At 39.4% G+C, this 26816-nt stretch overlaps 1 protein-coding gene and 1 long non-coding RNA gene across 5 annotated transcripts; both read right to left on the bottom strand.

Moving 5' to 3' along the window:
* Positions 1 to 245: 245 nt before the first annotated feature.
* On the bottom strand, positions 246 to 26455 carry LOC131242840 (probable sugar phosphate/phosphate translocator At3g17430). 4 transcript variants are annotated; one of them, XM_058241746.1, is made up of 12 exons: positions 26322 to 26455; positions 26105 to 26194; positions 25706 to 25941; positions 20465 to 20777; positions 16761 to 16868; positions 9009 to 9040; positions 8868 to 8918; positions 7604 to 7665; positions 7246 to 7507; positions 3293 to 3558; positions 2818 to 2915; positions 246 to 885 (listed from the first exon to the last, which is right to left on the bottom strand). In XM_058241746.1, the coding sequence occupies exons 4-12, from the start codon at positions 20546 to 20548 to the stop codon at positions 688 to 690; spliced, it is 1161 nt and encodes a 386-aa protein (XP_058097729.1). In that variant the 5' UTR covers positions 20549 to 20777; positions 25706 to 25941; positions 26105 to 26194; positions 26322 to 26455; the 3' UTR covers positions 246 to 687. The 4 variants fall into 4 exon arrangements, with proteins under 4 accessions (XP_058097729.1, XP_058097730.1, XP_058097728.1 ...); XM_058241747.1 differs by lacking the exon at positions 25706 to 25941 and having other exon boundaries at positions 20465 to 20648; XM_058241745.1 differs by lacking the exon at positions 25706 to 25941.
* Positions 3567 to 7239, bottom strand: LOC131242842 (uncharacterized). Its single transcript, XR_009169745.1, has 3 exons — positions 5663 to 7239; positions 5102 to 5631; positions 3567 to 5067 (listed from the first exon to the last, which is right to left on the bottom strand). It is a non-coding gene; the product is annotated as an uncharacterized LOC131242842 (long non-coding RNA).
* Positions 26456 to 26816: the final 361 nt, after the last annotated feature.

A 26816-nucleotide genomic window follows, 5' to 3' on the forward strand; every position in this document is an offset into this window, starting at 1 on the left:
TATATTTTAAAAATTAATAAAGAAATTTAAATTTTCATTAAATGTTCACATTAGAAAAAATTCTTAATGTTTCAACTATTTCTCGAAATAAAATCGTGATAAAACTGCAATATTATAAAATGTGCCGAGATTATGATAATATCATTTTGTGAATTCATCACAATATTATGCGAGATTTTCAAAACCTCAGCCGTATTTGTGGGCACCATTCACACCCCCTCCCTATCAACAAAGGGACGCAAGAATACCGCGTAATGGCTTATTGACCAAAATGCCCTTTTTATGGATGCCCTTCCTCGTCAAACGGCCTCAAAAACAACCGAATATGAAATGCATGTGAAGGACAAGATATGTTCTATGTTTCTAACTGGCAGGCATCCATGCCAAAACTAAGAGATTACTTGAAAGAAAGAAAAACCACTCAAGCTAACACATCTTCATGGCCTGATCAATGATTACTATCCGATCAACTGGCTACTACCACATTACCGCAGGCAGTTTCATGATACGCCTTGTGATGTGCTCTTGGCAGGGAAAAAAATGGCCAGCTTTTCGTACAAAAGAATTGCTACATTAGGATTCAGACTGTCGGTTCCTCCTCTCTATTTCTCTTTTCCTTTTGACGAATGAGAGAGGCAGAGAGGCTGAAGTTGTTGCGGAAATATACTTGTGATCTTTGATTACTACTCACGCATTGTAGCTGCTGCTGCTGCTGCTGAGCTGGCTTCGGCCAATGTGAGACAGCCTTGAGGACGTAATAAGGGGCGCTTCTTCGTCCACGCTAGAATCCAATGACAAACCATTCCCACCATTATTGCCTCCGCCATTGCCATTATTCCCATTATTGGGGTATAGATCCGATGATTTCTTGTCCAACTTCCACTCCTGTATCAAAGACAATGATTAACAACTTTAAAAAGTCCTCAGCACCGGGGCCCACCATTAAGAAGCAACAGACATGCTGCTTTGAATTCTAATAAGCCAGCAAGAAAATAACATTGCCACTTTTCTGTAAAATGGCAAACTCATCAACAAGCACATAAAATCCAAGTGCTTCTAGAATGACCTAACATTCTCATTTCAACATGAGCATGCATGTGTGTGCACACACAAACTCCAACCAACGATGCCTCACCTGGATTTTTCTTCCAAAAGGAGGATAGTATATTGACAAGAGATGCTCATGTCCAACTGGTTGGACCCTATTATACCATCCAACCAGTTGATACTTTCCACCCTCTTATATGCATGCAACATCCAACCCATCCAAAAGGTTGGCCCCACCACGATAATCATCTTGTGCTAAAATTAGATCAATCCACTCACCGAGTGGGCTGCACCTACAATTTTTTTTAATTATAGTAGTGGCTGTCCATTGTTTTCTATGCTGTTGCCCACCTAATGAGTGAATCAGGTTGATTTTAGCACTAGGTAATCCTGATGGTGGACCCAACCTGTTGGAAGGGTTGGATGTCACATTCAAATTACAGTTTGGTACTCATCCTTTGGTTGGATGGTAGCTTATCGTCCAACCTGACATAAGCACCTCTACCCCATCATGCCCCATATCAGACAGTTGGAGAAGATTAAATTGGGGTTTGGAGATTATATTAGGGTTTCGGATACCAAATCGAAATTTTTTGGAGAAACTCTAAGAAATTAGGGTTTAAGGTTGGGATAAGATCATAAGACAATTCAAAAATTGGCAGCATTTCATTTCAATTCAAAAAAGAGAGGGAAAAAAAAAAAGGACAAAAGATCCCTAGAAAAGAACTCGCTCTAATACCAAAAACTAAGGAAGCTATGTGCCAGAAATGAACTCAAAGTAAAAGAGATTTGAATGATCATCATCATCATCTAAGCCTTATCCCAATTAATTGGGGTCAGCTACATGAATCATGTTTCATCATTCCACTCTATCAAGGGCCAGAGCTTCAGTTAAAACCTGCCCAACGTAAAAGAGATTTGAATACATGCCCAATAAAATATCTACTTCCACCAAGATATGCTCCAAAAATTTAACAATCTCTCCAACAGAAAAACAAGGAATTTATGAGTCTCTCTTTTTCTTCTTCTGTTTTTTTTTTTTTGTTTTTTTTTTAAGGTTCAAGGGGGTTGTAATTGGGGAAGAAAGAAAGAGGGAGGAATTCCATTCAATTGAATTTAGGCAAGTTTATATTGGATCAGTAACGTTCAAGGGGGTTGTAATTGGGGAAGAAATTAAGAGGGAGGAATTCCATTCAATTGAATTTAGGCAAGTTTATATTGGATCAGTAAGGTTCAAGGGGGTTGTAATTGGGGAAGAAAGAAAGAGGGAGGAATTCCATTCAATTGAATTTAGGCAAGTTTATATTGGATCAGTAAGGTTTCTGACAATTAAATTGGATTGTATTATATAAAGCACCATAAGGTCATCAATCGGATCTGTGGGCCTCACCAATAGTGCCATTATTCTGGGCATGGATCAGGCTCAGGCCTGATTTTATCAGATCAGGTTTGAACTGAATCTCACCCGGCCCAGCCCCAGCCCATTGACATCCCTATGATATAAGGATATTAAGTGTGAGTTCAAGAAAAAAAAATGACTGCAGGCTGCAGCCCCGTTTTGGGCATATTTATCAACAAGCAGTTGGGATTTTATCTAAACGTCCTGATTAGCTGGCCCTGGCCCAGGCCCATACACGGCGGGGGCTGCATAAACAACAGCAGTATGCTCCTCTATGGGAACTCATATTTGCAGTGTGGAATTATCATTCATGGAAACAGAACAGACCTAATAAAGCCTATTAGACATCAAAGATAATTGACAGCACCAACCTTTGATACTCTTTCAGGTACAGTTTCCACCAGAAGTTGATTTGATGCACGGCCATCCTTGATCTTCAAGTAGTTGTACATGACAACACCTAATAGAGCTGCAGAAAAACACACTTGCTCTTTAGACAGACCATATCTTTGCGTGCATCCAGAAGCTACTGTATTTGGATTGACTGGAATAGCCAGTGGGCCAAATGGCAAGTGAGATCCTGTCTTGGAATCTACGAAAGAAGCTCACTTTCCATTTGGAGGCAGTGTGACATGCATTCTCTAACCGCTCCATTGGGATCTGGTTTTCCAAACTTTCCAAGCAAAGAACCAATTTCAATCAGGAGCAGGCTCCATCCGTATAGGGCACAGCTGACTATCAGCAACCTCTTCCAAATGGAGCCTTAATTAAGAATGATAGAAAATTTTGCGATTCCATTAAGAATATGAAAACTCAGACTGAACAAAAATAAAAAATAAATCATACCAATTGCATAGCCAATAATGTTCAGTCCAGTTATTGTTGACTCTGGAAATATAATTGTAGAAAGGGCGATTAATATCCAATCCTTCAGAACACCAGCAACCCGGATGGTGACCGCTCCAGTTCTACCAATTACTAAGAATATTGAGAAGTTCAAGGCTAGAGCACAGAGAGCATTCGAAAAGAATATCCAGAAATTGAATTGAATCTGTGAAACCTCCATTGCCGGCTTCTCCAGTAAATACCATGGTACAAATAAGAACAGGAAACTGCACGGATCAAAATATGAAAAAGCGAGTGACGGATAAGTAACTAAAATTAGCTAAAACAGCATAAAAGAAACAACTATTGGAAGATATCAAATAAACAGAGCATTGTTGTGGTAAAACTAGATAACCAAAAGTTTCACTGCCCACACTTGTTCATATATGTTTCCTATCCCCATAAACAACCCCTCCATGCACAAATTTACACGCAGATTATGTGCAAAAACAGCACGTGTGGACATCTAACCCATACAAAAAGTGAGCCAAATCATGCAGATGATCAGTCACAAAAAATAAACAAATCAAGCAGTTCACCCTGCACGAAAATTGTTTCTAAAAAATCCTCGCCAAAGGTCCACCGGATTAGTGAACCAACTTGATTCATACATAAGGTTGGAGGCCACCTTCATGGTGGGACCCACCATATCCATGGATCAGTGAGTGTGCTCCAGATAAAGGAGTGAATTATGTAGCCACGATCAAAGGTTATGGGCTCATTTGGCATCTCTACTCTAATCTAATAAGAGCTTTTCAAATAAGAGCTACTCTAATAAGCTCTTTTTGTTATAGAGCTTGTTTAAAATAAGCTCGTTTGGTAAATTCACGTTTTCAAAACAACAACAACAAAAAAAGGATCTTATTTGAAATAAGAGTTTTTTTTAAGGGTAATTGATGTCATTTTTAAAGATTACAACAACTTCATTATAAGAGCAATCCCGATGGTTGTTTTGGTGGATCTCATTATAGATTGACCGTGCCCCAAATGGCAAAACAATAGATGGCTACAACCTTCATGTTTTAAGACATTTGGGGCCGTCCATTATGTTGAACACTAGATGAGGATCCTCCATCATATGGAGCCCACCTTTGATGGGGATCATCCATCGTGTGAGCCAAACCTTCAAAGTGGGTCATCCATCCTGTGGACTTATCTTGGATGTGGACGATTCATCATTAGGGGTTGACCTTTGACATGGATTGTCCATTATGTGGGGCCTACCATGATGTAGGCCATCCATCATATGGGGCCCATCATCAATGCTAATTGTCCTTTATGGGGGGGCCCTCAATGTCCACTACCCATGATGTGGAATCCACATTTGATGCGTCCATCGTGTGGGCACCACCTTCAAAGTGGGTTGTCCATCATGTGGGCCCACTTTTGATGTCAACCATCCATCGTGTGGGGCGCACCTTCTATGTAGATCATCCATTATGTTGGGCCACTTTGGATATGGACCGCCCATCATGTGAGACCTTGGATATGGACCATCCATTAGGTGGGGCCCACTTGATGTGGACTGTCCATCGCAAGAGGCCACACTTTGATGCGGGCCATCCATCATGTGAGGCCACTCTATCCATTATGTGGGCCACCTTGATGTGGACCATTCATTATGTGGGGGCCCACCTTCAATACAGGACCGCTCATCATGTGGGCCCACCTTTGATGTCAACCGTCCATCATATGGGCCTAACTTTGATGTCCATCATCCATCATGTGGGTCCCACCTTTGATGTGGCTCATCCATCATGTGGGGCCCACTTAACGTGGATGGTCCATCATGTTAGGCCACACTTTGATGTGGATCATCCATCATGTGGGGCCCAGCTTTGATGTGAACCGTGCATTATGTGGGCCCACCTTCATGTGGACCATTCATCATGTGGGTGGCACCTTCAATATGGATTGTTAATCATGCAGGCCCACCTTTGATGTCCACCATCCATCACGTGGGTCCCACCTTTTGCCATGGACCGCCCATCATCTGGGGCCCACTTGGCGTGGACAGTCCTTCATGCAGAGCCGCATTTTGATATGGGCCATCCATCATGTGGAACCCACCTTAGATGTTCACCATCCATCATGTGGGGCCCAACCTTCAATATGGGTCGTTCATCATATGGGCCCACCTTTGATGTCAACCTTCCATCATGTGGTCCCACCTTCAATGTCCACAATCCATCATGCAAGTCCCACCTTTGATATGGTTCATATGTGTGGGCACACTTTGATGTGGGGCATCCATCATGTGGGGGCCACCTTTGATGTGACCGTGCATTATGTGGGCCCACCTTGATGTGACCGTGCATTATGTGGGCCCACCTTGATGTGGACCATTCATCATGTGGAGCTCCACCTTCAATATATGAGTTATTCATCATGTGGGCCCGCCTTAGAGAGATGGTAAAGAAAAGAAGAGCAGGCAAGATGGGAATTACTTAAAAAGTTTAACGACAAACTTGTCCAAAAATTAACCAAAAATGTCTAACAGCTTAAGCCAAATAAGCTCTTAAAGAAAAAGTTAACTCCCCCATCACTTATTTTTTAAGAGCTTTTTTGCTAGTTTCTGGAAAAAAAAAAAAAGGCGCTAAAATTAGAGCTTTACCAAACAGTCTAGATGAATATCAGACCCACCAGTGGGCCATAGATGTTGTTGCAGTTAATTTTTATTTGCAACTATTTGTGTTTTGATAAACATTGGTTAGTTGCGGTTTCTTAGGGCTTGCATCGCGATTAAGTTAGCTTAAAGTTAATTAGGTTTATTAGGGTGTCACTCGTTGTTAAGTTAGCTTAATGTCAAAGCAAACTTCCTCTGTAAGTTCTAATAAGGGTTTTCCTACATAGTGAATAATGTTATTTCCCTCAGCCTTCACGTTCACCATGCTGTTTCCAGCAAGGGAATCTGGTTTTGCTGAAAGAATGAGACCCAATTCCAGCTAAGTTGCTCGCGGAATTCATCATTTTCACTGGCCATTGCCGACCAATTGCTGAGGCGCTTGCAGTGTGGACAGATTATCATGAGACAATTCTAATTGTCATTCATCATCATTTTTAGCGCAGCCGTATGCGTCTCGGATTCATCATAGACGGGACTGCATCATGGACCCAGCAAACCTCCTAGTTCACAACACTTCTTTTTAAGATGAGAGAACAAGGAAATTCCTAATGCATTAGGATTGAGTCGCAAAAAGAGCAACAGAGGAAAAAATACGAATCAGATCCCATGCAGCCACAAGAAAATGAAAATTAGATAATATGATTTTATATGCACAGCGGACTCACAGAAGACATGCTATCTTAGATGTTCAGATCACAGTGGGCTTAAGTTAGGTAGAGATCTTGACAAACAAAGAAGTTAGAAGTGAGTAGAGGACACATGGGAGAGAAGATCCAAGGCAACATGAAACAGTTCTCTACCTCCAAATAGAATAACTAGGAACATGAAAGCATGGTTGGGAATCTTGATCAAAATGCACATTGAAAACAGGTACTGTGATTGGGATTGCTTGATCTGACGGGCCACTGCATGCATTGGAAATAGCCCAAAGACATTGATTGGACAACCTGAACTGTTCACTTTTATTTATGCGGGTTGAATATGGACGGTTGCTCACTGTTTGCTTGAGTTAACCATCCATTACAGGACCACCTATTAGATGGCGTCCATAGTCTGATCGTATTGCTTTTTGTGCTATGAACCATCTAAAGATGACCCACCAAATCAACAGCCCGGATCACAAGTGCCATGTCTACAGCGGAGATGCTATGGTGCAAACTTCATGGAATTCCATGGAATGTGCATATACTAGTAGCATTTCTCAGCAAGTTCTGCAAGTATCTATCAGATAGACTCACAAAAGAAAGGAAAAAGAAAAGAATTTTTTGGAACCATCAAAATGTAATACCTGCAGGGAGCTATATAATATAAACTGGTGATGGGATTTAGAGTCAAGCCTTTCTTTTGGAGGAGGACCTGAGTTAAGACCAGCCTAAGAGCTTCTGCAAATATGCCCGTGACCTGGTAAACTGTCCCGACTATATTAAAATGAATTTCCCCGTATGAGGAAATGACGACTCCAACACTGACCAGCACCATGTTCAAGAATACGTCACACCTTAATATGTCAGTGCCACAAATAACAGCCATGAGAAATGTTGCCACTGGCACTGCAGCAAATAAGATTTCAACAATAATCAACGAATTAGTTACTGTCAGCATTCTCAAAAAAATTAAGAAAAGAAAAAAGCATAAAGAGTGCATACTTAGGGCTTTGAGCATCTGTATAAAAGCCACTGAAATGTGGAGATAAGCAGTGTTACCAAACCTGTGATCACAATTAAAATCTTTCATCAGTACAGTTCCTTAACTGAAACCAAATACTTGTGCCCTTATATTTTAATATGAAAGAATTATCAGCTATAGACTCAGGCACAAACACTCTAGAAGTGAATGAGCAGAAAGCATGGATTTCCATTGACTCTTCCAATATTAAGCGATGCCGCAAGCATAGTACAAGTGCATGACTTTCCAGAAATAATTTAGCACGACTCATTTTGAGAGATCTGCTATTGAAGGCTGTCACCAAGTGGAAAATTCAAAAAATTAAAAAAAATTAAAAAAAATTAAAAAAAAAAAAGACCTGTCATCAAGTGGAAACTTCAAAAAAATGACAAATATCTATGATTTTCTGGATGGACACTGATAACTGTAAAATATTAGAAAATCCATATTTGCAAAACAAATAGAGGATATGTGTGTGCGCGCGCGCATGCGTGTGTGTGAGAAATACTCCAGTGCTCCTAGTTGCATGGGACGCTTAGACAGTTCAATCCCATGATCGGCACTGTTCCTCAGGTCCAGCACACATTTCATGAGCTGTCAAGCAAATATCGCATTAATCTAAAAAATAAATAAACATCTGATCAATGGCCTTTAATATGGAAGGTCAAGACCATCTACAAAAAAGTAGTTCCAACTTCCAATCAATAATTTGATCCATCTATTTGTTACAGCTCATCATGGATTGCTTATGATTCTGAAGAATTGCCTTCATTAGGAAGTCATAACCAATCCCATCCATGGCTTGGAAAAAGGATGGCTATGAAAAATGGCCAAATCGAGGATGGATCAGATTGTCCTATCTTCATGATTTTTGCATGGTAGCCTACTAAATGTGTTTTAGCATTAATGGAGAGTTCATAAGTAGCCCATTATGTGTGTACAGACATATCTAAGTTTTCATCTACCACAGCTATCTTCAAGTACTCAGTATTAAAGGCTATCCATTAGTAGTACACTTTCCACATCAACGGAAAACTTTGTTCACAAAAAGTCACAAACGTGAAATAAAATTTAAAAGATGTTTCATCGATGAAATCAGACAGCATGCATATTTAAGAAACAGCATCGGCCATGAATATAATACTTCACACTATCAGGGAATAAAAATAATAAACACCCATGTTTGCCTGAGCATGGAAGAACGGAAGTAATCAAAAGTGTACTTGCACCTCTGTTTGTGCTTACCAAAGGCTTGATGCAAAGAAGGCACTAATGGGAATCACACATGTTGCATATCTGAACAAAATAAAAAATGAAAGTATATAAGGGTGAAGGAAAGCTGAAACAAAATGACCACAAAAGGTCGTATTCTAATCGCACCCTTACATTTCAAATGTCATCTTGACAGGTGCTACAACCTGCATGCATCATCAAACCATCAAATAGTGAAAGGCAAAGATGCATAACTAAATCAAGGCTACAATAACCAGGCAGAATTAATTGATAAATCAAAGATAAACTTGCAAGATTTCAACTGCATGTAAAGCAGTCCATATGTAAAATCAGCTGGATTGTGTGTGAGAGTAGCAATAAATTCAAAAATGTAACGTAAAGGTCAGCATGACTGCAGCATGGTCATAAGATAAATAATAATAATAATAATAATCTCTACAGTTAAAAGTGTGTAGTAGACAACAATATGGCAACATTGCTCATTTAGTCCTTTCAGATCATTCTGCTGTTGCAGGTTATCCTACATTACATTTCTTGATACTATAGATGAATGGAAACTAAAGTACAAAGGGGTAAGCAGGAACAAAGAACTAGCACTCATCAATGAACAGAAATAGGAAACATTGAGTGCTCGAAAGCACCATCATATGCTAGAAAGATCCATCCAGTTGGCAAGAATGCCCATTGTCAAGAGTGCCATATGTGCAAGTGGTGTTGTTATATAGCAAAGAGACTGTGGACCACCATCTATCGACATCCTCTACTTCAAACCTTCCCATCAAGTTGCATACGTAAAAAAGGTCATGCACTTCTCATCTCATCAAGAATTTCGTCAGATGTCGACAAATTCTCCTTCTCTAGAAATTTCTTTCATCCATTTATGTTACATAGCAAAGAAGGTTACAGATGTCCTTGCTAATCCCCACCAGATGGCAACCATGATGGAAGAAATGATTGCACTTAAAAAAAAAAAAAAAGGGAGTTGGGATCTAGTTGAGTTACCTAAAGGAAAGCACAGTCAGCTGCAAGTGGGTCTTCACTAAAGCACAGACCAAATGAATCTATTGAACATCTAACTGAGAATTCTATGCGAGCAAAGTTGAAACCTATGCGAGCTCTCTTATTGGTTGCAGCTAATTGAGAATGGTCTCTTTATCAACTTGACGTCAAGAACGATTTCTTGCACAGTGATCTTGAAGAAGAGGTTTACATGGATCCATCCACTAGGAGTTTCTTCTGAGGGGAAGAGAGATAAAGTATGTTAGATGACGAAGGTTATTTGTGGTTTGAAACACTCTCCCAGAACATGGTCTGAAAAATTCAGCACTGTTCTATCTAGGAATCAGTTTCGAAGGAGCACATTTGATCATTCAATGTTTGTTAAAAGAAACAATGATGCTATCGTAATCATGGTTGTCCATGTCAATGACACTGTTCTGACATGTGATAGTGATGAGATACAGGGAGTAAAATTGCATTTGAGGAAGGAGTTTGACATTATCAAAGATCTTGGACCACTAAAATTCCTTTAGGAATTGAAGTTGCCAGATCAAATCGGGGTATTTTCATTTCTCAAGGAAAGTATACTCTTGATTTGCTTACTGATGAGAGCATGCTTGGTGCAAAACCGGATGATTCTACTATAGAATTAATCATCGTCTTCATGAAAACAAGCCTTTAGTAGTAAGTGATCCAGGCACTTATCAACAACTTGTCAGCAAACTTATCTATTTGACTATTATTGGAGCAGACAACAGATCCAATTAATGTAGTAAGTAAATTCATGCATAGTTCTCAGGCTCATCACTTTTCATTGTATTCTTCAGTCTCTAAAAGCTGCTCCTGGAAGAGGATTTCTTTATTTGAATCACGGTCGATTGAAAATAAGCAGGATATTGTGATGCAGATGGGCAGGCCCGTATGGCAACAGAAGATCTACCGGTGGTGACTGTATGTTTGTTGGAGGAAATCTGATTGATGCAGACACCAGGCCATTCAAAGTATATCAACGCAGAAGGTGTGCATTACCCACGTCAATGTGGTTGGATAACGGATACGGGTCGGGTCTCTAGAGGTTGAAGACCTTACACATGTGTTCGTGACATGTGTAAGTTGCTTATAGGAGACACTTGGACCGTTGGATCGCGAGGATGGTGTGATCGGACCGTTGGATCGTCACAGCCCAACTTCATTACACCACCTTCACGGCGCTATCATCGGGGCCCATCGGGCATTTTCAATTTGCATTTAGTTTATGAACATTTGACTTATTTAAGTTTTGAGACAGTTTGTGCACAATTTTGTACGAATTTCTTTTTTTTGAAACTTTTTTTAATAGGGTATTTTGGTAATTTCATGTAATTACTAATTTATAAGGGTTGCCCTAAACCCATAGCATGTTATGTTATGTTTATGAAAAAAAAAAAGTTTTTTTTTTCTTCTGACGATCTCGTCTTCGACTTCCAGTGATTGGAAGAGGGCGTGAGGCCCAGGTAAACGATTTCTCATCCCTTACTTCTTTCTCCTTCTCTCTTTTCTCAAGATACTCTTTTCTTTAACCCCAGTCTCTTCCTTTTCTCCTAGAATCTTTAGATCTAGAAGCCAAATCTTGTTTCTTTTTATCTAGATCATTAGATCTTAAAAGATTTTCATCCCCCCATAAAACCCATCACCCAAATCTAAATTTGAAGAACCACCATTTTTTTAAAAAAAAATTTCCAGATTTCCCAATCCAGGAAATTCCTATTTTTCTATATTAGAAAATCCACTTGGATCGTTAGACGGACCTATTGCAAGACGAAAGTTCTATCTTTCGCCGGATCCAACTAAATTCAGATTTTAAGATTCAATACTTCGTGTTTGTGATGGATGGCCTAATCAATGCTATATTAACCTTATTTCTTTCTTGTGTTTATGATGTATAAAGCAGGCTGATATTTATTTGTTTTTTTTAAGATTGCATGAATCTACCCCTTTCAAATACCATGCTCATTTAAGGTTGGACTAGGCCGTCCTACATTACTGGTAACATGGAAAAAGTAAGAAAAAAATTGTGGTTGCTCAATTGTTTGCTGATGGTGATCATAAAGCAATGGCTAATGCTACGTGTAAGTTAATGTGGTTGAAATCTCCTCCAAGAGATGGGATTTGGTGTTGGTACTCCTGTCCCTCTCCATTAGGATAATCAAGCTGCAATCTATATTGCTAAAAATCAAGTATTCCATAGAGAACAAAACACATCAAATTGGATTGTACTTTGTTTGAGAGAATGTAATGAAAATACTGTTCATTATGCCTTTCGTTCGATCCTACAGTCAATTGGGCAATATCTTTACAAAGGCAACCAGCCTCCACCGAATCAAGCACATCATAGACAAGCTGTGAATGCATTACATCTATACTCCAGCTTGGGGGGGAGAGCTTAGAGTGTCATACCCATACCTAGGTAGATTAGATTGGTGTTCCTACGAAGCACCACTCTTCATGTATCTCTTCTTCTCATTATCTTCCCCTATTCTTATCTATTTTAACTAAGTGACATTATCAATAAAGAATCAGATAGTGTATTTATCATCTCTTGCCTAAAACAACGATTCAGAAATGCAGAAACCACATTCTACCACACCATTAGAGGTAATTAAGGTTTACAAGCAGTGTATATACAATAGGGTTTGGGTGAAGTCCAGGTGCTGTTTTTATCTTTTTCCACATGCCTGATTACTTGGCTTGTATGGAAAAATAGTTTCAAAGGCACTCAATCAGTCAGCACTCTTTAAAAATTGTAAATCCTGCACCTTTTCTTCTTCCACCTTTCTCCATCAGCCCCATTTGAAAAGAGAAGATATCACTCCACTGATTGCTCTTTGCAATAAATAAATCAATGAATGAAAACACTTTCGATCATAATCATTGTCATCATAGCATAGCCCCAGCTATTTGGGTTTGGCTTCGTGAATCCTGATTTAGCAATTTCGAAACAGGAATTATCGTGATGGGGGGGGGGGGAGAGGAGATCATTCGTTTACACATGGGTTGCTCAGAAGCATTCTGCTAGGTAGATAGACGAGATAATCACCACTTAGCCTTTGTTGCATGTCAGCTTACCTAATGGGATTGCCGGGGATAGCACAGAATATGTCATCTTATTGATGAGGGAAAGGTGTAATATCCATGAGAGCTATGTTGTTAGTTCTCCCAAAAGGAGGCCATGTTCTAATGATATTATAGAAGTGTTTTAATAAAGACCACGTGGGTGTATCTGCGAGAGCCTTTGAGAGATATCCCAAAGGAATCTGCAATAGAGGAGAAAAGAGCAAACAAGAGGGAGGTTCAGAGATGATCAGAGAAAGAACGTGAATGATGAAGGACTGTGGCGATCCATATCATGGCACGCTTCAACGCTGCGAAGAAGGGCAGGGTGGTAACGACAACCAGAAAGGTTCCACATCAGGGGGTGTGATAGATGTTGAAGAAGACAATGGTTGAATGAGATATTTAAGCAAGTTATGGTCAATGTTTAAAATATCGTTATCGCGTAATGTATCCACCCTTGGGATACGGATAAATATCGGTTATCGCATGGAATATATCGGTTGTATTGCATAATATATCATTGTTGTTGGGAAACATGGGAACATTGGGAAATTGGTTGAATTTTTCAATGAAACTTCAGGGATTGTTGAAAAACACATCAGTACACATTTAGAAATCAAAACATTACAAAAAAAAAAAAATGTGCATATAATAGGGGTTTCCTTTGTATGGGGTCCTAATATATGTTCTTTCCAACTGATGTAAGTATATTCAAAGTCTATTCATATAATTTATAAACGTAAAAAGACATGAATGGAAACACAAGCAATACATTCAAAAGCAAAAGAAGAATCACTAGATCGGGTTACATACATGTTTAATTTTGTGTTTAGATACAAAGATTGCAACTGATTTGTAAGAAATTGAGAAATTTTATTTTTTCTCAATTTTCCGCAACTAACCCATCTCTCCCATATCTTAAAATTGAAGTTCCAATTCCATAATTTTTCATGGAAAACATGAAGAATCATAGATTAACCATTTGACACTAATTTAATTTGATTTACAACAAAAACATGGATCGAAAATTGAAAATGCTCACTAGATCGAATAGGTGGGATATATCGACACTACCTATGTGTTTCGTATCGCACGGGTGGGATACAAGATATATTGTGGGATATATCAGCTGATATTGTCGATATTTAAAACATTGGTTGTTGCCTAATTTCATTGAACGTATATGTGCTAAGCCCGACCTATGACTATGATATTACTCAGATCCCCTCCAAAAATAATCCTCTAGTTGAAGGAGCTAGAGAGAAATAGGAGCCCTCTCCAAGAGCTTTTGCATACCGAATTAGAGTCACCCCAACTGGCTGACCCAGAGAATCTGTGATAACCTCACCCGCCTTAACACTCCTAACAATATCCTTGAATCCAGAAGGACTCGTTTTGCCAACAAAGAAGCCATCAAAGTTGAGCTTCCACCATCCAACTTGGAGATCTCATTGTCGCTCATTGAACAAAATAGAAGCTCCCCAATTTGCTTAGCTTCCTTGTTTAAAGGGGGGAAAAACCTCAGCATCCTCCACATTCACTTCTTCAAGTTACCCGCCATCACTTTATTAACCACTACCATCCAACAAAAAGCCCCCAACACACAGAGAAGGCCTTTTTCCCTTCACCCTTTTTTATTAGCAACAAGAAGAAATCAAAGAGAAACAACGAGGAAACTAATATCCATTAAGACGAGGACAACTTCTCTTATTACAAGGGGAAAATAAACATAATGGCATTTGGAAAAAAAAAAAAATGAAGAGAAATCACCATTAGGGGTTCCTTTCCACGTGCTTCAATCCATTTTCTCCACATGAAATCATTACATTATTTCACTAAATTTTCTTTCAATGAGAGCCACCTTACAATGACCTGGGGATGCCAAATAGTCCAAAGGTCCAACCCAACCCATTCATCTTCCTATAACATATTCAAACACCTATCCCAATGTTGAAACCCCTATATGAAGATCTTTTTCCACTTTTTTGTTGCCACCCCCACCTGTGCCTCATTAGGATCTTCTATACCAATTGGACTAGACACCAAACACTTGCGGCAGTCCGACCCCACCATTCATCTTGCCGAAAGCGAATTGTATCACCTCAGAAGCTAGACTCGTCTTTCCAAAGATATTTCCCACGCTTCTGTTCCCATCCCACCTTTGCTTCATTAGAATATTGTTAACCAACTGACTGGAATTACAAATTTGACTACTCCTCTCATCGCTAAGAAATCTTCTACACGGGCCCTACCAGTGTCTGCAATGGAGCACCCATTGAAGCAAAGTCAACAGTATAATACAATTAACAGTTTTTAACTTAGGACTCATTTATCTTAGACCCTATAACAATCTGACATGCATGTGGTGGGGCACTTTTAACTCTTCAATGATCTAAAAGTGATTTTTAATATAACTTGGATAAAGTGGGGGCGCATGATTAATGATAATCTGTGATTTCTCTAGAACAGTACTTAGTTTGACTTTAAAGTTAACATGGACAGTAGACTGTCCATGTTAATCTGTGATTCCTCTAGAACAGTGCTTAGTTGAGTAACATGGACAGTAGACTGTCCATCTAGAGTTTGTAGGAGTTAGGATCTATACTTTTATTTGAAATGATGGTGCACTGATGTCTCGAACAGTTTTGACATACAACAATCAAGCAAAAAGCAGCAAAAGCAATGAGATTTCATTGAAAGCGGGTTAGAAATAGAGAGGGAGGGAGGGAGACAAAATCTAGTAGATGCGTTCAAAGTCATCCAAATCAGAAATCTCAGCATAATACACCCAAGAAGGGAGACACTTTCCTGTGTGAAGTCCCAAATGTTTGATTACACCATGACATAGTCATATGGACACAGAGTATGGTCTCCTGTACCAAAAACATTTAATTTTGACAATGGTAAAGCTATTCTCCAATCGTGAAGCCTCCTCCTCCAGATACTATCAAACAAGTGCCTTAGGTCCTTTTGTGATGTCTCAGGTATAGCATCCCTAGGATACTCGACCAGTCTATCCCTCTCGGAGCTCTGGGTGTGGTTTCTAATTCAATCAAAGTCTTAAAAATACATGTAGAAGGGTGGACATTGTGACTCTATTATCTTTAATTGTTGCACTTTCGGTTGTCCTTTCAATGAAAAGCACTCTTAAAAAATCAAGTAATGTGTAATGTAAGATTAAATAACTAGCTCAGCATGCTTATAACAATCATATATAAACCATAAAAAATCAGATAAATAAATAATTCCTGCAAGGAGGACATTCAAATGCAAATTTCTCATTATTTGAAATTCATTAAATGGTGTTGCTTCCTTTTAAGTGGTTGGGGAGCATGCAAGGGTGCTCAGGTCATTTCTTCCGTCAAACTGTTTTGAAACATAATATGACTGGCCACCAAATCTAGCCAATGGCAAATTTGTCAATAGTGATTACTCTCAGTCTTCCATCCACTATAGTAACATTCAAACACATTATAAATAATATGTATGGCATTGGCACCCCCTTTTTTTTTTCCAAAAAGCGATGGCATTGGCACCCCATACCAATGATAAAGGAGAATCAAATATCATGATGTTAAAGAAAGACGTATGCATCTAACATATTAGGAAATTTTGTCATGCAGCCATTTATTTACACAACAAGGAAAAAAATTGCAGGAAAGCAGAAGAAAGGAGAAAACGAAAGCAGCATGAAATAGAAAACATGTAACGTGAGCTTCATGGCCACAGAAAATACCGATGGTACTAAAGATAAAGTAAGAGGAAAACACCAGGGGCATGAATGATGTCCCGAAGGATTAACAAAAAGCATACCTTGACAACGCGAACTAGAAAGAATGATACCGCGCCAGAAAATCCCATGTGAATCATAGTAAGCGTTATAGGAAGTGGAAAATTGAAATATTTTGGTGAGAGAACCCACTGCAAATGGATGAAGATAGAAAAATTTTCAAAGACCTATTCGGTCAAATAGAAGTTCTAGCAGCAAAATTAAATATGAAAAACATAAATCAAAAGTCATTGTCTCTCATACACTACATGCTACAATAAGAGAAATGCAGTATTAAAGATTGAAAGACAGATGAAAGCAAGAAATACTCTACAACCTACCACAAAGGAAGTGCAGCCTTAGCTCACCCCAAGTTGGGATATAAGTCCAGCTAACCAGGATTAATTACTCAACAAACATATACATGATAACGGTCTTGTACACTTTCCAAATTTGAAAGAAAGGTCACATCTGAGATACAATCATATGAACAGTAATAAAAAGATCAAACAAATAAAGTCAAGTAGTACTCACCATATAATCATTTTGCTTAAAAAAGATATTTTGCAATAATCTTCCAATGTTCTATGACTTAGTTGTTGGGAGCTTACCAATACAAACATTTGTAGAATCAGCCCTTCCCTTGCAGTTCATTTTTAAAAGAAAATAACACTTTGTTAAAAACAAATGGCAAACAAATTAGAAAGATAGCAAAGATTGGTTGACAAAGAGAGAATCTCTAAACACAACTCTTTTTCTTTTCTTTTTTCTTTTTTTCTTTTTTCGCAAGATGGTGGTCAACCACATGTTTAGGATCCCAAGAAGATGGCCAAAAGGAATCCCAAGCATCACACAATGTTCCCGATTTGATCCAAAACCCATTGAGGCACCATAGTTCCTTATAACCATCCATAGCAAAGGCAATGGTGTTGGCAGTGATACCCAGAAATCTTATCACTCAAGTACACAATAGGAGAACAAGTACACAGTACACTTGGGGTAGACTCGTTCGGATTGCTTTGGTATACAGTAAGATACATCATCCAATATGTGGTAAGCTGTGGGTAGGCTCATTCAGGTCGCCAAGGTACAATAGCAACTACCTTTTGTTTGCAGTATGCTACAGTAGTATGGTTTGGGTTATTTACCACATAATATTAAGTATATTCATTAGAAAAAGGTGGTTATAAATAAGATGCAAAGGAACAATGAAGAATAAATGTCAACACATTATTAAGGAATAAATAATTGATGGATTCCTCCTCACATTTGCAAAGGAAACAGATGCTAGGAAGGGCTATACGATTAAAACAAAAGCATCTACTATACCGTAAAACCAATCTAATCCTGATTTATAAGACTTGGATTATCATGGGCATGCGGGTCCACCAAATGCCCAAACCAGTCACCTGTGAGATAATGGCCCACCCTGGTCTGCATCATGAAGCATTTGTAAAAGAGCATTACACATGAAAGATGTCACGGATTCATTCCCCTCTCTCAGTATATTTTAGTATCAATGGTTTTGGATTAGTGTATTTCCCTGTGAGATAATAGCCCACCCTGGTCTGCATCATGAAGCATTTGTAAAAGAGCATTACGCATGAAAGATGTCATGGATTCATTCCCCTCTCTCAGTATATTTTAGCATCAGTGGTTTTCGATTAGTGTATTTGATATGGATAATGGAGACCCCTCACTTTTTTTTCTTTCTTTTTTTCCTTTTTATTTGAAAGATAATGAAATTTTATTAAGCAAAATGCCAACGAAATTACAAGCGAGAGAAACAGCTACATCTCAACGGAGGAAGAAAAATTACAATCATGACAACCATCCCATAAAGACTAAGCTTAACCCTACCGAACCCCTCCGACACTGAACTACTCTTATTCTGGAAACACCAACTATTCCTCTCCCCTCAAATAGCCCATAAAACAGCCAACAAGATAAGCTGCCACACCACCCTTCTATCTTTCCCAACCCCTCTATGCCACGCCAAGAAGAGCTCAACAATTGCCCCCAACATCACCCATTGAACTCTTAAGGCAATTAAGGAAGGAATCCCACGCCCTTTGAGCAAAAGGGCAGTGAATGAACAAGTGATTAACTGATTCCGCATTTTTCATAAACATCACGCAAATGTTGAGTGGCACCACCGATCTTTTTTTAAGGTTGTCGATTGTGAGGACCCTCTTCCTATCCACCAGCCACGCGAAAGCCGCAACTTTAGGTAGGGCACCGTATGACCAAACTATGATAGTATGACCACAGCTCTCGCCTATCAAGTATCCCCTAAGCAACTTCTAGAAAGAACGAACCAAGAAGCAAGCCGACATGTCCTTGTTCCACACCAATGCATTCCTCTTACCCAAAGCTAGGAAGCACTGATGAACGCGCTTTGTTTCCTCATCCACCAAACTACTACGGTAAGGAGGGGTCCAAAGCACTACATCACCATGCAAAGAAGCAACAAGCAATAGAGATATTCCTACCTAAGTATCCAAACTAAATTTAGGAAGTCAAGCTTGAGAAGAATCTCACCAACAAACACATCCTCCCAAAAGTGAATCATGTTGTCTTCCCCGAGAGAGTAGCTACCTCCCTCCTTAAACTCAACTGCCAATTTATTCATCTCCTTCCATGAACCTGAAGCCTAGTAAAAAGAAGATTCCTTTACTCTCACCGCGCCCCCCCCCCCCCCCCGCCTTTTCTCAAGTCTCATGCTTGCAATTACCTCTCTCCACAAGCTCCCCTCTTTCGTACCAAACCTCCACAACCATTAACATAACAAGGCATGATTCATCGTCTCCAAATCCCTTTTACCTGCTCCCCCCACCCCGTATGGCTTGCAAACCTCTTCCCATCTCAAAAGGTGAAATTTTTGTTTTGCTTCAAAGCCGCACCATAGAAAATCCAATCTTAGCCTCTGGAATTTATCCAAGATAGATTTCAGACATTTGAAGAGAGAGGTGAATGCAAAGATAAATTTAACAAGGCTGCATTAACTAACATTAGCCAACCTCCCAAGGATAGATACCGAACTCTTCCACCTTGACAACTTCCTCTCTATTCTTCCAATTACCTTATCACACAAATGTTTCACCAGTTTAGCAATGAATATTGAAAAACTAAGATATGATGAGGGAAATGAAGCCCACCTTGTAGCCAAGCGCCTCCGCCAATCTAGCCATATCTTCCTTAGAAAAGCAAATACCCATATATTAACCTTCAAACTAAGACCACTTCAAAGCCTCTCATGAACTTCCTCAAATCATCCACCAATTCCATCCACCTTCGAAGAATTGAATGTTTAGGTCAGCTAATGAGATTGACTTTCTAAAGAAACAAGAAAAACGGAGGGGGAGCAAATCCATTTCTAGGAAGATGGGTTGCTCTCTCTCTCTCTCTCTCTCTCTCTCTCTCTCTCTCTCTGTGTGTGTGTGTGTGTGTGTGTTCATGCTACAGCTCCTTTTACAATTATTATTACTTGCTTGTTACAAAAAGAACTCAAAAATTTGCAATCTCCAAACAATGATTACTCTAGTTTGGGGCCATGAAACCCAATGAAAAACTTAAGATATCATCATCACCATGTCATGGAATCATGTGAAGAAAGAGTACAACCCAATGCATATGCTTAAGAAAATGAGGAAGCATAACAAATAGAACTTTTATGAATAGAACAAATACAACAATTCAACAGCAATAAGGTTCGGAAATACATAAAGAAAACATCAAAATGCATTACCTTGTTGTACAAAATGACTCCAGAAGAGAGAAGTATGTAGATTAGTAGATATAGATAGGTCAACAAAAGTGGCTTGCTGATCATCGTGCCAACTAATTAGTTCAAAACCCACCCTTTCCTGGCTATCAATTCTTAATGAACCGATTTTCTGAAAAGACCACTCCTCCAATTTGATAATAAGAGGCTACAATTCAACACATGCTTTTTCGTCAGCATAAATGGGATGGAAACTTAGATATCCCCTAGCATGGACCACCATCAAATAGAACATTTCATGGATGTACAACATTGTTCTGAAGTCCATAAAATAGACCTGCAAACCACAAGGCAATGAATAAAATACCACAAAAATTAGGCACGGCACTGTTATCCATATCTGCAAGAACTTTTCACATCAAGGGTCATAGTTGGCATGCTTAGATTTGAATCATGGGATTGCTAACTTTAGTGCAATAACACACACACACACACACACACACACACACACAAAATCAGGAGGAAGATCATCCAAGACCAAAAAGAAACCATTTAGTTCAATACACAGAGTCTGTGGGAACATAAAAGCCATTTCTCTAGAGCTGCTTCTAATTTCATGCCATTGTATTAAAAGGGAAGGAAAAAGAAATTCTAACATCCATACATTGTCTCTAGATTCATTTATGCAAAACTCTGTTTTCTTCTTCTAACTACTTTTGCAGTAAGAACAGACAGATTAAAAAGCAAAATTATGGAAAAGCACCTGTGAGCTCCACTCAACCCCCCCCCCCCAAAAAAAAGACTAGATACGACAACTGAAACTAGGCAAATGATGGATATGACGAAAAATCAATTTTCCCACCAACCTACATATTATAGGAATTCGCCCGTAATGGTTTACAGTTAATCTTACACAATCTGAGCATAAATAAACATTCATGGATATGATAGTGACAGCAGCATTGCCAGCTGAAAACTTGCTAAGTAGCAGAGTATTCTAAGGGCCTGTTTGGGAGCATGGATTTGAAACCCCCTGGATTCAGAACCCCCTGTTTCTGTTTGACACCTTGGATTTGGAACCCCTTGGATTGTAAAATTTGTGTTTGGGAGTGTGGATTTGAAACCCCCTCAAATTTTGTGTTATATTTGCATGAATACTCATGGAGACCAAGTAAATTATTTAAAATACCCAAAGTGATTAAAATATACTACAACATAAATAATTATGATAACAAGCCCATCAAAATATACACATTGGAAAAAAAAAAAGTAATTCCGAACTTCAGGTGGGCCATAAAAATGGGCCCACTAAATTTCACCATTGTCATGTTTCCTTTTAAATCCGAGTAAACTCCCCCACCGTCAACGCTTGTGGGTTATCCATGCCGTTCATCCATTTTTCCATATAATTTTAAGAGTTGACCCCAAAATTGAAGCATATACAAAGCTCAAGTGGAACATACCATAGGAAAGGAAACAGTGGAAGTATTAATTTCCACCATTGAAACCTTTATAAGGCCTCCAGTGATGTTTATTTGTCATCCAACCTGTTCTTAAGATCACACGGACATGGATGAAGTGAAAAACACAATTATCAACTTGATATAAAACTTCTGTGGCCCCCAGTAACTTTTCAACAGTAGATGTAAAATTAACACTTTTTTCAATGGTGTGGTCCACTTGGTTTTTTTATATGCTTTATTTTTAGGCTAACCCACTAAAAGTATCTGATAAAATGGATGGACAGAGTGGATAATATGCATGAATGACAATGGCCCCACATTGTATTTTAAAAAATGCATAGCGCTGCATGAATAACGCTAAAATGTGGTGGCTTTACAGGGACGTTGCCAACTTCCTTCATTTTTATTGCAAAATATAAAGTTCTCCGGCTTTCTTAATAATAGTTGGAAATCCACTATGACCATAATATGAGTTATCCTATTTTAGGCCAATGGCCTAAATTTCAAGGCCATTGGTAGTTTAAGTTGATCCCACCGCACATAGTTAAAACAGTGTGTAAAAGCAATTATAATCATTGAATTTGTTTTTATTCCTATGGCCCACTTGAATGATATTTACCCCTACATTTTTTTCAAATCTTAAATTTTAATGGGCTATGTAATGGCTGGATTACACCGTCCATATAACCATCATGGTCGAACATATGAATAAAGTGCTCTCGTCCCTCCATTCACTGTTTCATTTGGCATGGCCCATGTAAAGCCTAAAACAGTATAATATTTTGGTCATACGGATAAATTTTGACAAGTCATCACATGGTCGGAGCAGATTCTTCATAACCGTTATAGTGGGCCACCCAAATAATAAGTTGTAATTCATTTTTTTTTAAAGGTAAAATATAAATCAACCTTTACAGCAAAGCTCCATCTCCTTCTATACCAGCGATGGCGCAGCAACCTTCCGGCAAACCTTCTGCAGTCTAACGGCAGTCTAGCAGCAACCTTCTTCTGCAGTACCGTAGAGAGTTGCGGTACTGGAGAGAGTTTTTTTGGAGAAGATGAATGGGAGAGACTTGTGCGTGGTTGCACGCAAAGATAAGTTTTTAAAGAAGATCTCTAAACGGTCGGATTTCTGACCGTTAAGTTCCTTTAAAAAGGCAATCCAAGGCCGGACCTTGGATTGGAAACCCCCAGATCGAGGGGATTTGAAACCCCCTGGATTGCAAACCCCAGTTACTTTATGGTGCCAAACAGTCAGGGGATTGCCAATCCCCTCTAATCCCCTCCAATCCCCTCCAATCCACGGTACCAAACGACCCCTTAGAAATATCTCACTCGAACGATGTGTGGTTATTTCAAGAAAGTCAGTGATGTTGTTAGAATCACATCCTTTAAATAAAAAAAAAAACTGTTGTGAGGATCACATTATGGAGATTTTGGGCGCCCTTTCTCTCCCTCGGAACTCTTGTTGTGGACGTCGCCCCTTGAAATCTTGATGTAGACCTCTTTGTCCACTTTGTTTCAGAATTGCATTTTCGGCTTGAGTGTCTTGATCAGTGCCAAGTTTGTTTGGCATTCCCAAAACCTGAATGAGTAATTATAGTACTCCTGCTACTCCTAGTCTGAACAAGTGGGCTTCATTTTGGCGGGGTCCGCCCCCAAATTCTCTAGGTTTGACCAGACATCCAATCTATGTTTCTTTTTTATTTTCTCCCAGATGATCGCTGTATCTTCCCTTAAAACTCAGTTTTCCTCCGTATCATTGGAAGGTAAGGTCACTCTAGTAGAGTTTTAGGGCAACCCCCATCTATGGTCAGGAACATCGAATCAATGGTCTGGATCACTAAAACTGGGCCCCACATGTACGGTCTAGGTGCATCCAGACAATTCCTTCTCTTAAGGACTTAGGGGTCGTTTGGCATCGTGGATTGGAGGGGATTGGAGGGAATTAAACGGGACTGGCAATCCCCTGGCTGTTTGGCACCATAAAGTAACTGGGGGTTTGCAATCCAGGGGGTTTCAAATCCCCTTGATCTGGGGGTTTGTAATCCAAGGTCCAACCTTGGATAGCCTTTTTAAAGCAACTCAACGGTCAAAAATCCGACCGTTTAGAGATCTTCTTTAAAAACTTATCTTCACATGCAACGACGCACATGTCTCTCTCATTCATCTTCTCCAAAAAAAACTCTCTCCAGTACCACAACTCTCTACGGTACCGCAGAAGAAGGTTGCTGCTATACTGCCGCTAGTCTGCAGAAGGTCTGCCAAAAGGTTGCTGCACTATCGCTGGTATAGAAGGAGACGAAGCTTTACTGTAAAGGTTGGTTTATATTTTACCGTTTTCTTTTAATGAATTGTAACTTATTATTTGGGTGGCCCACTATAATGGTTATGAAAAATCTGCTCCAACCATATGATGACTTGTCAAAATTTATCCATATGACCAAAATATTATACTGATTTAGGTTTCACATGGACCACGCCAAATGAAACAGTGAATGGAGGGAGGAGAACACTTTATTCATATGTCCCACCGTGATGGTTATATGGACGGTGTAATCCACTCATTATATAGCCCATTAAAATTTAAGATTTGAGAAAAAAATTAGGGGTAAATATCATTCAAGTGGGCCACAGGAATGAAAACAAATTCAACGATTATAATTGCTTTTACACATTATTTTGAACTCTGTGCAGTGTGATCAACTTGAACTACCAATGGCCCTGAAATTTAGGCCCTTGGCCTAAAATAAGATAACTCAAATTATGGTCAGAGTGAATTTCCAACTATCATTAAGGAAGCCGAAGAACTTTATTTTTTGCAATAAAAATGAAGGAAGTTGGCAACGTCCTTGTAAAGCCACCACATTTTAGTGTTATTCATGCAGCGTTGTGCATTTTTTAAAATATAATGTGGGGCCACCGTCTTTCATGCATATTATCCGCTCCGTCCATCTATTTTATCAAATACTTTTAGTGGGTTACCCTAAAAACAAAGCATATAAAAAAACCAAGTGGACCACACCATTGAAAAAAGTGTTAATTGAACATCTACTGTTGAAAAGTTACTAGGGGCCACAGAAGTTTTAGATCAAGTTGATAATTGTGTTTTCACTTCATCCATGTCCATGTGATCTTAAGAACAGGTTGGATGACAAATAAACATCACTGGAGACATTGTAAAGGTTTCAACGGTGGAAATTAATATTTCCACTATTTCCTTTCCTGTGGTATGTTCCACTTGAGCTTTGTATATGCTTCAATTTTGGGCTCAACTCTTAAAATTATATGGAAGAACGGATGAACGGCATGGATAAACCACATGCATTGACGATGGGCCCAACGGAGTTTACTCAGATTTAAAAGGAAACATGACAATGGTGAAATTTAGTGGGCCCACTTTTATAGCCCACCTGAAGTTCGGAATTTCTTCTTCTTTTTTTCCAATGTGTATATTTTGATGGGCTTGTTATCATAATTATTTATGTTGTAGTATATTTTAATCAATTTGGGTATTTTAAATAATTTACTTGGTCTCCTTGAATATTCATGCAAATATACCACAAAATTTGAGGGGGTTTCAAATCCACACTCCCAGACACAAATTTTACAATCCAGGGGGTTCCAAATCCAAGGTGCCAAACAGAAACAGGGGGCTCCAAATCCAGGGGGTTTCCAATCCAGAGGGTTCCGAATCCACGGGGTTTCAAATCCACGCTCCCAAACAGGCCCTAATACTACCGGCAGACATAAATTATGGTACATGCGAGTGAGATTTTTCTAATACTTCCAGCAGACATACATTATGGTACATGCAACATGGGGTCCACCCTCAAATATCAGAACCAGCCCATCACGATGCCAGCATTGGGTGTTTCAGTTTTAACAATTATTTTGCGGCCACCGCCGCCTCATTGCCCGATCATTTGGAATTCTGCACAACGGGCATCCATGCTGGGGGCCACGGAATAGACGGTTTCGATCTTGACCTCCCATTACAGAACATCCGTTCAAGTGGTCCCATGGATAATCAATCTCCTGCCCAGAAGAGATGCATGAATCCAAGAGAGAACGGTTCAAGATCGCATTGAAGAGAAAAATTACTTAATAAAATAAAATAAAACAGATCTAATGCAGAGAGGAGAAATTGGAGAAAGAAAGGACAGAAAATGCATGTGAGAGAGCGAGAATGAGATCTTACGCTGTTTATGATAAAAATGCATGTTCAGCTCTTCTTCTTCTTCTTCTCCGTCTTCTTCTTCTTCCTCTTCTTCTATCTTCTTCTTCTTCTCTGCGTCAGACGGACAGACCGAGACAGAGAGAGAGGGAGATCAGAAACCCTAACGTTTTCTTTAAAATGGAGAGAAAATGGTATGGTGCTCGAGAAAACGAGGGGGAAAGGAACAAGAAAGTCGTACTTTTTGCTTCTTGTTCTTCTGAGATCTGGCCAAAAATGGCTGAAGCTGGAGAGAGAGAGACAGCTCTGATCTAGTTTTCTTGCAGCTCTCCGGTGGAGGATTCGATTTTGTACTGAGGTCTGCTGGCCCCAGACGCGCTTCTCTCCACGCGCACTTTTACACGCAGAACATGTGCCTGCCGGTAGGTGTGTGGAACATCTGAACCGTACATCATGTGGGCCTCACCGTGCAACCAGATCAGCCTGCTCGTCGAGTTAGGCACGCATGTATGTTTGATTTGGTAACTTTGCTTGTTTTTTTATGGATGCGGATCGGGCGGTGGTGTGTCATGCATTGGGCACTGTGGGGCCCAACGTGATGTGTGTGTTTTATATCCACGCCATTCATCCGTCTTTCCCCCTCATTGTAGGGCATGAATCCAAAAATGAAGAAGATCTGAAGCTCATGTAGACCACACTACAGGAAACAGTGGTGATTTAACGTGCACCATTAAAA

The sequence above is a fragment of the Magnolia sinica genome, chromosome 4, assembly GCF_029962835.1.
Source record: "Magnolia sinica isolate HGM2019 chromosome 4, MsV1, whole genome shotgun sequence".
NCBI classification, from domain to species: Eukaryota; Viridiplantae; Streptophyta; class Magnoliopsida; order Magnoliales; family Magnoliaceae; genus Magnolia; species Magnolia sinica.